General features: G+C 40.3%; 1 protein-coding gene across 3 annotated transcripts in view; it reads left to right on the top strand.

Annotated features, from left to right (window-relative positions):
- Positions 1-13,649, top strand: part of IL17REL (interleukin 17 receptor E like) — a 57,560-nt gene that overhangs the window by 14,100 nt on the left and 29,811 nt on the right. For 2 of the 3 annotated variants that reach the window (XM_044276870.1, XM_044276871.1), the window contains exons 2-4: positions 4,868-4,895; positions 8,589-8,738; positions 12,422-12,528. In XM_044276870.1, the coding sequence (XP_044132805.1) occupies positions 4,868-4,895; positions 8,589-8,738; positions 12,422-12,528 (285 nt within the window). The remainder of the gene's footprint in view (positions 1-4,867; positions 4,896-8,588; positions 8,739-12,421; positions 12,529-13,649) is intronic. The other variant, XM_044276872.1, reaches the window with a different exon arrangement.

Below are 13,649 nucleotides of genomic sequence, written 5' to 3'. Positions count from 1 at the left end.
TTTCAATGGAGTTCACGTTTTGGCTATAGAAGACATAATACAACCATCCGTTCATGCCGTATGCATGCGGTTGTATTATTGTAATGGAAGCGTTTTTGCAGATCCATGACGGATCTGCAAATAACACTAATGTGAAAGTAGCCTTAACACGGTTCTCCGATCCAGTTGTAATTTTAACAACCGGATCTGGAGAACTGGAGGGACCTGGCTGAATCCCATGACTGGGTGTTGCAATTCATTGGATAAGTTTAACATAATGTTCTTGTGCATGGTGGATTAAGATGACGTTTCAGTAAAACATGTTTTTGTGTCTGAAATCAATCTCAAAAGAATAAATGTAATTAAAGACCAGCACAATGTACAGCTCACACTTCCCAGAACCAGACAACACCCTAAACCTTCTATTGTGTTGACTACATGAGCAAAGCCATGAAATGAAGCTGCAAGGGTCATACAGCACTAGGCATGTGCAAATATTACTGTAAGTAACTAAACAGAAGAAGTTAGAGATGAGCGAATCTCATATTTAGAAATTCGTTCACACTTCGTTTGTTGGTTAAAGGTGAATTGCGATATGGATTCCGTTACCACATGACAGAATGCATAACGGAATGACTTTAGAGGCATGCCGTTATTCATTCCGTCATAATAGAAGTCTAACGGGTGCAAAACGGATCCGTCCCGTTTCTGTTATGCAGGGGAGTCCTCCATAGAATTGCGTTATAGTCCATGGTAACGGAATCCATAACGCAATTCACCTTTAACCAACAAACGAAGTGTGAACGAATTTCATAAGCGTAAATTCGCTCATCTCTAGAAAAAAATACTCCACTCGTCTTCCCTGCCATGCACATTAGTTGCATCACTGCCTATTATTTTATTATTATAAATATACGTATTCATCCAAGCTGTACAATCTAGGATATCACATGTCCGCTACTGGACTACTAACACACATTCGTGCAAAGATACTCTGGATCTGTCATACAAATGGAATAAACAAGTAAACCTATCCATTTCACTAATCTATTTGAAGGAGAATTTATTGCCAATTCAGATCTACCTGACGTATGCATATCTAGACCTAACACTGTCCCAAAATGACTTCACCCTCAGCTGCCGCTCTACGTACCTGTAGCTATAAATGTGGCTTTATCTAACACCAGAAGTGTAAAAGTGACCTTACAGGGCCGCCAGAAAATGAAAATTGAAGTTCTTTAATCCTTTCCCAATGTTCCCATTTTCTGATATGCTGTTTTAGTCTCCCTGCCCTCCAAAAGCCATACTTTTTTATTTTTCTGTTCACATAATCTTACGAGGGCTTGTTTTTTGCAGGGTGTGTTTTTTGAAGTTGTACTTTCTAATGGTACCATTTAATGTTCCATTAAAAATGAATGGAGTGGAATTGGAAAATAAGCACATGCCATTGCCAGTCTTTGGCTGAAACCTGAGCTCATGCCGGAAACTGTCCAGATCGCCACCAGATCCCATTATCAGTCAGTGGGGTCTCACGGTGCTAGATTTCAGCTAAGCAGGATCCAGTGTACTCTGCTGAAACAGCCTGCTGGATAGCTTTACCGCAGGTGTGAAACAAGCCTTAGGGCTCCTGCACATACGGATGACGTCCGTGTGCCATCCATATTTTGCGGAATGGAACAGCTGGCCCCTAATAGAACAGTACTATCCTTGTCCATAATGCGGACAATAATAGGACATGTTCTGTTTTTTTGCGGAACAGAAATGCAGACATACGGAAACTGGACGGACATAGAAAGAAAATATGTTTGTGTGCACGAGCCCTTACAGTGTTTTTCAGTTTTCTAGATTTTCTGAAACGGTCTTTGAGAAATCCTGCAGAGAACACAAAGGTTCCTCCTGACCTGGTCCATTTTCCACCATTTTCCAGAGGCAGATGGTGGTGGGAAGGAACCTAGTCAAGGGGAGGTACGCATTAAATAAACAATGGCAAGAAACTTTTGATTGATTTTTCTTTTCAATGGCTTTTGTGCCATGATATCACAGTTAGATGTGATATCACACAAGTTTAGAACTACATCCGTAGGGAGGCTCCTGCTGCTGCCAGTTGTCTAAGGGCTCATGCACACAACTGTTCTATTGTTTTTCAGGTCCGCGGAATAGACATACGGATGCGGACAGCTCACGATGCGCTATCCGCATGTTTTGCAGCCCCATTGAAGTGAATGGATCCGCATCTGACCCGCAAAAAATGCAGATCAGATACGGACCAAAAAATGCGTTTGTGTGCATGAGCCCTTACAGAAATGACTGATCTCCTGGGACACATAGAGAAATATTTTTTTATATTACCATTAAAAATGGAAAATATATACACAGAATAAAGTCAAAGGAAGTAGAAAATAAGGGGCAGAATTGCTGGAGGCTTTAAAGGTATTTTTGCATATAATAACCTATGAATGCTAGGCTTCCTGGTTTAACAATGGCAAGATTGAGGAAGTAAAAGGCAAAAAAATATATTCAAAGCAAGTCATGGGGTGCTAGTGTAAGTAGAACACAATGCCCATAGTAATAAAGCCACTAAAGTAAAGCAATGTAAAACTGGATGCTTGAATTTCCTTTTATATTCACTTGTCCATCACTAAGATGATACGCTTAGGTTACATAATATACAGAGACAGTGGAAATCTTATTAATAGCAACCGAACAGAGCGGCTAAACATATCTAGAAATGAGTCAGCATTTTAAGACACCTACAAGACAGTAATAAAAAGCCTGGGGTAATCTTTTGAAACCATAAATTGAATTAGTAGTATGCATACAATCCCATAGACATTGTGAAAGGAATACACTCTATGCTTATGTAATATATCTAAAGGGGTTGTGTGAGATGAGAGGCTTCTTTTTTTTTCCACGAACGGCGCCACTGGTGTCTATTGGCTGTCTCTGGTATTGCAGGTCAACCCCTTTGGAGTGAATGGGTAAGGACTTCAGTATCAGATGCAGCCAAATAACAGTGTTTGGACATAAGCAGCCGTTGTTTCAAACCTCATGCAACCACGTGCTGAAATGTTTGTCCGACCCCTTCCTAACCTACTGGTTTCGCAGGAAATTGCCGCAATGCTATATTTAAAAGGTTTTTTCTAGGATGTCAATATTGATGGTCTGATGGGGTCATCAATATCTGATCAGTGGGGGCCCAACTCCTGCCACCCATCGATCATCTGTAGCGCTCGACCTCTTGATACCAAGAACAGTGACTGTATTTCATAAATGCAGCTCAATCCCATTTACTTGAAAGGGACTGATCTGTAGGCAAGCTATGTTCTGATGCATGTGACTTCACACACCAGGAAGAGGCTATAGAGCAACAGTGGGGGTGTAGAGTATACAGTATAACCCATCAATAGTGACATTCCCGAAAACCCCTTTACATAGCCGGTGACTGGGGGCTCTGCTATGCAATGAAAGCTCTAGATGCTACTGTATGCGGTGAGCCGCAGGGGAGGAGCAGGGCTGAGAGGATGGAAATGGGGGTTGTAGTAGTACTCGTAGTATATGGTGGCAGTCCGATCCCCGGACCGTGAACAATGAATGGAAGGTGCACCCTTTCTTACTTCGGGATACTCCCTGACTTTGCCTGATGGCAATTGTGGTGATCTTGATGTTAGGTCATTGACAGGGTGCAGAGCTGGCCGATAGATAATGGAGTCAATAAATATGGCTCAATAAATAAAGTCTTTCTTTACTAGATAATGGGAGTAGTAGTACATATAGCAGCAAAAGGCACAGTTCCAAAGTATAGTCTCCTCTCAATAGCTGTGTATGGGCAACAACAATGATGGTAATAGTAGTACTTCCTGACTCTCCTTCTATGGACACTTTGCAGTCTCTCCAAATAACCACAGGTGTTCTTGTTAACCCTTAAATTCTGCACTCCTTAAGCAATTCCTGGGCTAAGGGGTGAAGAATTTAGATCCGGATGGCCAGTCCATCTCAAAGTGTGGTGGGGGCCGTAGCCAATAAACCCTTTCGACAGCAGTACAGCCGTTTACCATAAATGAGCAGTACCTTACTGATGTTATCTTGCATGGCCTTGATGGTTCTGGACCACAGAATGCCGGCTGATGCACATAATATATGATGACGTTTGCATTTTGCCATAAATTAGGCACATCTTCTGGCACCACAGGGAAGATCATATTCCGGCATAAAATGGCCTTAGTGCTTTAACAATAGATCAGAATGTTTAATTCAGCACTATTAAAGTAACCCTGTTTGCACTAATTAACCCTTTGCAGTAGTCCTGTGGGGGCACTGCACTACTGCAGACGTAGGACCACCACCAGTGCTAATGTTAAAGGCAGCTTACCCTAATTTCTTGAGGAGTAATAATAAGAACATTTTCATTGTTTCTGATTTTTATTTCAAGTTTCCATGGATTTTATGTTAAAGGGGTTTTACCATCACATACAATGGGGGCATATCCCTAGGATATGCCCCCATTGACTAATAGGTGCGGGTCGCAGAGCTGGGCTGGTAAATTAATGGAGGCGCACTGCGCATGCGCAGCTGCCTTCTATTCATTTCAATGGGGCCGCCGAAAATAGTCGAGCGCTGGCTCGGCTATTTCCATCTGCCCTATAGAAATTAATTGGAGCAAGGGCGGTGCGCTTCCATTCACTTGTATGCCGGGGTCCTCCAGCCAAAGCTCTCCCCGCTCCTTTCTCCTTGTAGGTGCTGGTCCCAGAGGTGGGACACGCGCCTATCAGACAATGGGAGTATATCCTAGCCATATACCCCTATTGTATGTGATGGGAATACTCCAGCTTTGTTAAACTATTTACCATTTTTTATTATTAATATGCCTGTATTTTTTGTTGTGTTTTAGGGACTTAACTGTAAAAGCAAGCCAACATGTAAGTATATTGATCTAATGAGGTTACCTATACATCATATCAACTGGATATGCAAAACAGCCTTAAAAGGGTTGGCCACTTTCTGCTTACTGTTGACCAATGTGGTTATGAGATAATTATATGACACTTACTATTATAGCTGTTGTTGAAATTATGCACCATTTTCTATATTTCATAAGGCATACTTCCTTGTGTACAAAGTCTTTTGTTCTGTCCACACAGAGGCCCTGTCCTTAAAATGGCTGCTGATGGAGGCTCGTGTGACCAGGCAAATCACTTCCATGTGATGTCTCCTCCATTCAGACTCACTGCACCTGCACTAAACTCCCAACAGAACAAGTACAGATGGCAGGTGCAGTGTATTTGAATGGATGAGGCCAGTGGTGTGCTGGAGGGGGGGGGGGGGGGGGTCACCGGCTGCCACTCTCAGGGGGGTGCCAGGAGCAATGAGCGCTTCCATGAATACAGGACCACTGGGAGCTGCTGTTCTTCTCCCTGCTCCACCATTCAGTCTGCAGACACAGATCGCGCTTTCGGCCTGTGGGAGGAGCCTGCAGCCCAGGAATCTGCCTGTGGTCCTCCTATACAGTGCTGCAGAGCGATCTGTGTCTGCAGAGAAGAGCTGGTTCTGAGCATCAGGAATGAGACAGGGTGAGTAGTTAGTTTTTTTTGTTTTTTTTTTTAACACAGAGGACTTTACTACTGTGAAGGGGGCACAATAGGAATTTCTAATACAAAGATGGGCACAGAGGGCATTACTACTACGAAGGGGCACAATAGACATTTCTACTATGGAGGGGGCACAGAGGGCATTACTACTACAAAGGGGGCACAGAGGGCAATACTACTACAAAGGGAACAGAGGGCATTACTACTACAAAGGGGCACAGAGGGCATTACTACTATTAAGGGGGCACAATGGGCATTACTACTGTGGAGGGGGTCACAATGGACATTACTACTGTGGAGGGTGCACAATGGGCATTACTACTATGGAGGGGGCAAAATGGGCATTACTACTATGAATGTGACACAATGGGCATTATTACTAGGAAGTGGGCATTACTACTGTGAAGGAGGCACAATGGGCATTATTACTATGAAGTGTGCACAGTGGGCATTACTACTGTGAAGGGGTACAATGGGCATTAATACTATGAATGGGGCACAATGGGCATTACTATTATTAAGGGGGCACAATGGACATTATTACTATGAAGGGGGCACAGAGGGCATTACTACCATGAAGGGGGCAGATGGGCATTACTACAATGAAGGGGAAAAATTGGCATTTCTACTATGAAGGGGCACAGAAGGCCTTATTACTGCGAAGCGGTGGGGATAACTGTTATGGGGCACAAAGTAGGTATTATTAATGTAAAGGGGGCACAATGGGCATTACTATTCTGATGGGGCACAGAGGCCATTACTACTGTGAAGGGGGTGGACTATAACTATTATGGGGCACAGAGTGAGCATTACTACTGTGAAGGGGCACAGAGGGCATTACTACTGTTATGGGGGACTAGTGAGGGCATAACTACTCTAAAGGGGCACAGAGAGGGCAATACATCTGTAAGGGTTACCATTTTTTTTTTAAGTATTGGGGGGTGCCAGAGAAAGGACCCTCCATCAGCGACCATCTTATAGACAGGATCTCTGTGTGGAGTCATGCCTTTTATAATATAGAAAATGGCGTAGAATTTCAACAATGGCTATATTAGTAAGTTCCATATAATCATCTCAAACACATTGGTTAACATTAACCAGAAAGTGTCCAAGCCCTTTTACTTTTTGTGGAATAAGTTGTCTTTTCAAACATGAACTGGACAAATATGTGACATGTATAACCACGGGTAAAAACACAATAGAATTTCCTAGAACTGCTTCTTTAAGAGGCATGACCTGTCTGAATACTTCAGTTTTTCAGTAAGTGGGCAGCTCAGTGACTTATACTGTGGTATGCATCGCTTATCTCCTTTAGTTAGAACACTGTCTCCTCATTTTCCTGGTCTCATTACGTATGTACATGATAACAAAAGAGGGAACCCCCTGCTGTATACTTCTCTCATAGCTGCTCTCTCCACGTCACAGTTTCCATTGCTCTGGGGAATTTACTAGATAGAGCTGCAGAGAGGAAGGAGTGTGAGTCACCTCACCACGTAACCAGTAGTAATGTTTCATTGTCAGTATGTTGCAATAGGTAATTCATCCCATGGATTACAGCGGTTACTGAAATAGAACGTCATTATTTTAACAGTGCCATTAACCCCAAGCCCAATGTGCTTTTATCTCTGATTCAGAATGCATGGCAAATTTGTGGATCTTCCGATCTTTACGCCTGAAAGTAAATGCTGTATCTACAGTATGATCAAGCATGATGGAAAAACTACTTTTTTATTTTCATCAAATTTCAATACTTACATCTCATATTACAACAACATTAGAATTAAAATTAAAGACGCATATTTAAAGAGAACCTCCTAAAATGGCATAAAGCCCCCAAAATGTTAAACAGGGGGAGGAAAATAAGCATTTTCCTCATTCTGTGGAATCACTTGCATGCTTTCTAACATTGCAGTTGGTAAATTCCGGGCATGTAGTCCCATTTCCCCACGAACATCCCCAAATGAGACTGTCTACTTATGAATGGGGATCACACAATCCCTATCTACTTTCAGCTCTGGCCAGACCAAAATTGCCGGGACTGCCTCTGAAAATTAGGAACAGTCCTTAAAAATTCAGGACTGCTGGCAACTATGCACCTGGTGTATCACATCCAATATTTACGAAATTACAGTCACAGACTGCATCATACTTTCCCTTTTAGAAAAGTTGACTGCAGAGTAGGGATGAGCGAATCGACTTCATAAAACTTTGTTTCAATACTGTACAGAGCGAGTGCTCCGTACAGTATTAGAATGTATTGGCTCCGATGAGCCAAAATTATTTCTTTGCGAAGTCTCATTGATTTATACTGTAAAAAAACATTTTCCGAACTCGGGTTCGGTTCCAAGTGGCACCTTAGACCCTCCCGAGTTTGGGAAATGTTTTTTTACAGTATAAATCATATTCTGAAGTTATTAGGCAAAGTCTCGCGAGACTTCGCGAACTAATAACTTCAGCTCATCGGAGCCAATACATTCTAATACTGTACGAAGTTTTCCATTTTGCTTCAGTCCATTTTAAATGAGCTTTGGCCCTATAGAATATGACAATGTTTCTGGATTGTTTTGACATATGGCTTGTGTGATACATCTTAACTTTGTGGATTGCTCTCCAGACTCTGAGTCTTTTGATATGTTCTGTAGATGATGGGATAGTCTTTGCAATTTTAGGCTGAACAGCATTTTTTTTTATTGTTCCACAATTGTGGACCAGTTTTTCTCAGAATGGTAAACTTCTGCCCATCTTTGCTTCCGAGAGACTCTGCCTCACTACCATGCTCTTTTTATATACCAGTTGTATTTTTACCACATGACATTGCTAGATTTTTTCCTTTTTGCATTCAATGCATTCCTAAACCAGTGTCCATGGTTTAAGAATGGGGTTGTCGGACAAGCTCAAATACAGTATGTAGGTGTGGTGGGTAGGTGTCTTCATACTTTTTGTCATACTGCATAGTGTATTATGTACCCTCCATATTTAACTTTATAACCACATTATTTTACTGTAATGTCACTTTATTTACAGATGACATATTGAACTTATTTTGCCGGGCAGCCCCTAAATCATTAACACCTTATGTTTTGGAAAATTTGAAAATATCTACAGTAATGAAGTGTCCACAGTCTAATCGATGTTCTCTTCATTTAGAAGTAATTGGAACGGTAATTCTTGATGGTATGAACTTGTATGTAATGTTTGCCCTAGCAGTGCCACTTCCCAGTAGTTTTTCATACTCCAAAGAGGTTTTCTGGTTTGCATTAACATTCTTTAAAATAATCATTTATGAAGGTGGCTGTAATTGGCTAATGTATTTCTTTTACATTTATTGCTCCTATCTTCCATTCTGGGCTGTGGTCCTATGAACATGTCCATGCAGCTCTCCCTTATTTCCTGTGATGTTATGTCCATTGGCAGTGATGGGGAAGTGCCTATGTAACTAGCTTGGTGGTAGGAGCTATAAACTACCGTAGCTCGGTGTTGTTAGGGCTATTGCTGGAGCTGGAGCTGAGAAAGGAGAAGTGCATCATGGGTTTGGTTGGATACAGCAACAGGAAGTGCTACATACAGTGTGTAAACCAAAATGATTTATTTACATAGTTAAAACAGCTCAGGAGAGTCCAAGCTAAAAAAAAAGTGCAGAGAAGACATACAGGAGGTAACATATCTGATAAACTATAGTGAATCTGTCAGGGTAACAAAAACTAGTAACAGACCCCCGTAACAAAATGCTGGGTCACTCACTTGAATTCATCCAACAGTTTTGTTAAAATTGGTATTAAACAGCTCCAGTAATTAAGTTTAGTGAGCTTATTTACATCATATTTAGTAAACCACCAATATAATTTTCACTTCCCTTAAGCCTCTTTCACACCACCGTATGGCTTTTTCAGTGCTTTGCGGTCCGTTTTTCTTTTTTTGTTGTGTTTCCGTTTCTGCTTAGTTTTTCCGTTCAGTTTTTCCATATGACATATACACTATGCAGTAATTACATAGAAAAATTGGGCTGGGCATAACATTTTTAATAGATGGTCCCGCAGAAACGGAACGGATACGGACATACGGATGCATTTCCATATGTGTTCAGTTTTTTTTTGCGGACCCATTGACTTGAATGGAGCCACGGAACATGCTTTGCAATCAATAATCTGACATTTTCTATCTTTCAACGGAACGGAAAAACAGAAATATGGAAACGGAATGCATACGGAGTACATTCTGATTTTGAATGAATGGTTCCGTATATGGAAAGCAAAAAACAGCCTGTAAACGGAAAAAAAAAACGGTTGTGTGAAAGAGGCCTTAAGCATTTATTAGGCGAGCTTACTAAGACTCAATATAAATGACATTAAAGCCCTTTTCAGAGACCATAGAAAGTAAAATCTCTTCAGTAGGAAACAATTAGTTCCTTCTCTCTTTAGACTGGCATAATAAAATTACGTAAAAAAAAAATCTATCTTCCCCTGTTATTCTGCCAGGAATGTACGTGTGAGAAGTTTCTGAGTGTGTGTAGCAATCTCTTGTACATTCAATGGTATACTGTACAAGCACTCGCTATACTCATTCCCCTAGTGACACCAGTTGCATGTAGAATTCCAGTGAATGAGATGCAATGGGTATGCCTTTAGGTAATTTATTGAATGTACCTTGAGAGATAATGTATTAGAGGTCAAAGGAAAATCTCTTCAGCTTTGTGAATTATGTCTGGAAAACAGGAAAAGATTGAAGGACATATAATGTGAGGTCACAGAAGATAAGGAATTACAAGACGAATGACATAATGAATTATAACTAGTGTTGAGCAAATCAAAGTTAATGAAGTAGAATTCGATTTGGATTTCAGGAAAAATTAGATTCACCACAAATCTGAATTTCTTGGCACTTCGTGGTAACGAATCAATTTTTCATGAAATGGCTGAAAAAATATATATATATATTCACCTCATCTATTTGATCGCTGTTGTGACCATCTTAACCCATTTAGGACACAGCCATTTTTTTCCTTAAGGGCCAGGCCATTTTTTGAAAATTTGACATGTGTCTCTTTATGTGGTGATAACTTTAAATAGGACCTTTCACCAGGATACATGTATTGAAATAGTTATATTACCTTACAGTGCGGCCCCCATTGACGTCTTTCTGCTTTTTTTTTTCAAAGGACTCCCCCCTTTCGTCCGCTGTGGTCCCCGTTTGTTTTGGTGCCTCATATGCTAATGAGGCGATTTGGTTAAATGAAATTGTCAGATTTTCCATTTTAATTATTTTTTTTCCACTAACAAAGCAAAGGTTAATAGCAAAAAAAAACTATATTTATTGCCCTGATTCTGCCGTTTACAGAAACACCCCATATGTGGTAGTAAACTGCTGTACGGGCACACGGCATTGAACAAAAGGAAAGGAACGCCATATGGTTTTGAAAAGCAGATTTCACTGGGATAATTTTAAGCTGCCATGTCACATTTGAAGACCCCCTGATGCACCCCTAAAGTAGAAACTCCCAAAAAAGTACATATGATTTTTGGTTGCTCTATATTACACTTTTTGTGAGGCAAGGTAATAAAAATTAGCTGTTTTGGCACCGTTTTTATTTTTTGTTATTTACAATGTTCATCTGACAGGCTAGATCATGTGGTATTTTTATAGAGCAGATTGTTATGGATGCGACAATACCAAATACAATTTTTTTTGGGGTTGTTTGTTTCAGTTTTACATAATAAAACATTTTTGAAAAAGAGTATTTTTTGTGTCTCCATATTCTGAAAGCCATAGTTTTTTGTTTGTTTTTTGATGAATTTCTTATGTCGGGGCTGATTTTTTTCGGTATGAGATGACGGTTTGATTGGTACTATTTAGGGTGCATATGACTTTGATTGCTTGGTATTATACTTTTTGTGATGTAAGGTTACAAAAAATAGCTTTTTTTTACAACTATTTTTTTATATTTTTTTACGGTGTTCAACTGAGGGGTTAGTTCATGTGATATTTTTATACAGCAGGTTCTTACAGACGCGTCGATACCTAATATGTATGCTTTTTAAAATTTATTTAAGCATTACAGAATAACAGCATATTTTGAAAAAAAAAAATGTTTTAGTGTCTCCATAGTCTGAGAGACATATATATTTTTTTTTGGGGGGCAATTTTTTGACTCAATTTTACCATTGTCATGAAGTACAATACGTGACAAGAAAACAGTTTTAGAATGGCCTGGATAAGTAGAGCGTTTCAAAGTTATCGCCACATAAAGTGACACGTCAGATTTGCAAAAAATGGCCTGGTCCTTAAGGTGAAAAATGGCAGGGTCCTTAAGGTGAAAAATGGCAGGGTCCTGAAGGGGTTATTGTCATGATATCAGAAAAACAAGTATTTACTAAAATGGACATGTCAGAGGAGGAGACAGGTCCTCTTCAAAGGGGTTGTTCCCTTTTCACTTTTCATATGGGTCCGACTCCTGGCACCCCTGCCGATCCGCTGTTTGAAGAGAAGCGCACGAGCTCTGCCTTCTCTGCTTTGTTTACCTGCTCATCGCAGCAATTGCAGTGGTGAGCAGGTGTAATTACAAGTATGGCATTCCCATTACTGCGCTATCCCATTTAGGTGAATAGGGACGCCATATTTGTAATTTCATCAGCTCACCACTGCAATTGCTGAGGCAAGCTGGTAAGCAGAGCAGAGGAGGCAGTGCTCGTATGAGTGCTGCCTTCTCATAAAACAGCTGATCAGCAGGGGTGCCGGGAGCCAGACCCCTGCCAAACTAATATTGATGACCTATCCTTAGAATAAGTCATCAATAATAAAGAGAGAACAAGCCCTTTAAATATAAATAAATTCATATTAATAATAAGTTAATTTCTTTCTAGATAATATTCGTGGGGTTGAAATCTGCACTTTGTCACCAAGCTCTCAACAGAATCAGTGTATGAACATAAGGTTTATAAAGAATAAAGTAAAGAAATCTAAACATAAGGTAAATAACAATGATCTTTACAATTGCATTTATAATGGAGACTTAAAGGGAGCCTGTCAGATTCGAACACTGATGTTTGATATGATAATGTAACCATATTGGGTTCACATGAATGTTTTTGCTAGTACTTTTCTGCACATTTGTGTTTTTAGTGTAATTTTTGCACCAGCTACAGATGTTAGCCAAAGGTCTGGGAGTTTGGGAGTAGGAGTGTAAAGTGCTTTGCAGCACTGCTAGTGTGTACGAATACATAAGTATTGCCGCCTTTCTGATTGTATTGCCATAGTACAGGTTCGAGTGGAGATGGTGGAGTGCAGTATATGTTATAAGGCACCATATGTATGTGTTCAGTTAAAGAGTGTTGTTCCTTCTGCACATTTATGGCATATCGAACGGACCCTCTCTGGGATCTTCTCCTTTCCTATGCTATGCCGACTGTACAAGAATATTAAATGACCATACTACTTTAACGCAATATAAAGTGCTAGTATTAACCTCTTCCTGACATCTGCTGAACATGTACAATGGACGACAGGTCTTTAAAGATAGCACAAGTACAGTAGCAGAGTAAGCACCATAGCAGAAACAGCAGACAACCTCTGGCAGAGTTTGTAATCGGAATCAACTCTGATCATGGACTTTTAACCTCTCAGATGCCACGGTCAATTGCGACCATGACATCTGAGTGATCATTTACTGGGGGTAGGCTACTCCCGGTGACCAAACACACTGCCCCCTGTGACTAGATGGCGGGAGACATTTGGTTGACATAATCAGCTTGGAGTCTCATGAAGGCTCTCAGGCCTGCCGCCATAGTTAACTTACAATTAAACATTTAGGGGCACAGTTGGCATTTTAGTCGGCAGTCTTAATAAAGGCTCATAGCTGGTGGTGGATCCGCCTCTCAAATTCTTTTTTTATAAAAGTGATCAAAATGTCATAGATTCCCCAAAATGGTATTGATAAATCTACAAATCCCTTAAACAGATATTTCAAAAGTAATGAGTGTCAGAATATGGTAATGCAAAGACATTTTTTTCAGAGTTTACTTTTTCAAGCTAATAAAGCATAAGAAAAACTATATAAATTTGTTATTGCTGTAACTGTACCTTAAAAACAAA

This window comes from Bufo gargarizans, chromosome 2, assembly GCF_014858855.1.
Source record: "Bufo gargarizans isolate SCDJY-AF-19 chromosome 2, ASM1485885v1, whole genome shotgun sequence".
Taxonomy (NCBI): Eukaryota; Metazoa; Chordata; class Amphibia; order Anura; family Bufonidae; genus Bufo; species Bufo gargarizans.
Note: the sequence above shows the minus strand (reverse complement) of the source record. Positions and strands in the feature narration are given on the sequence as shown.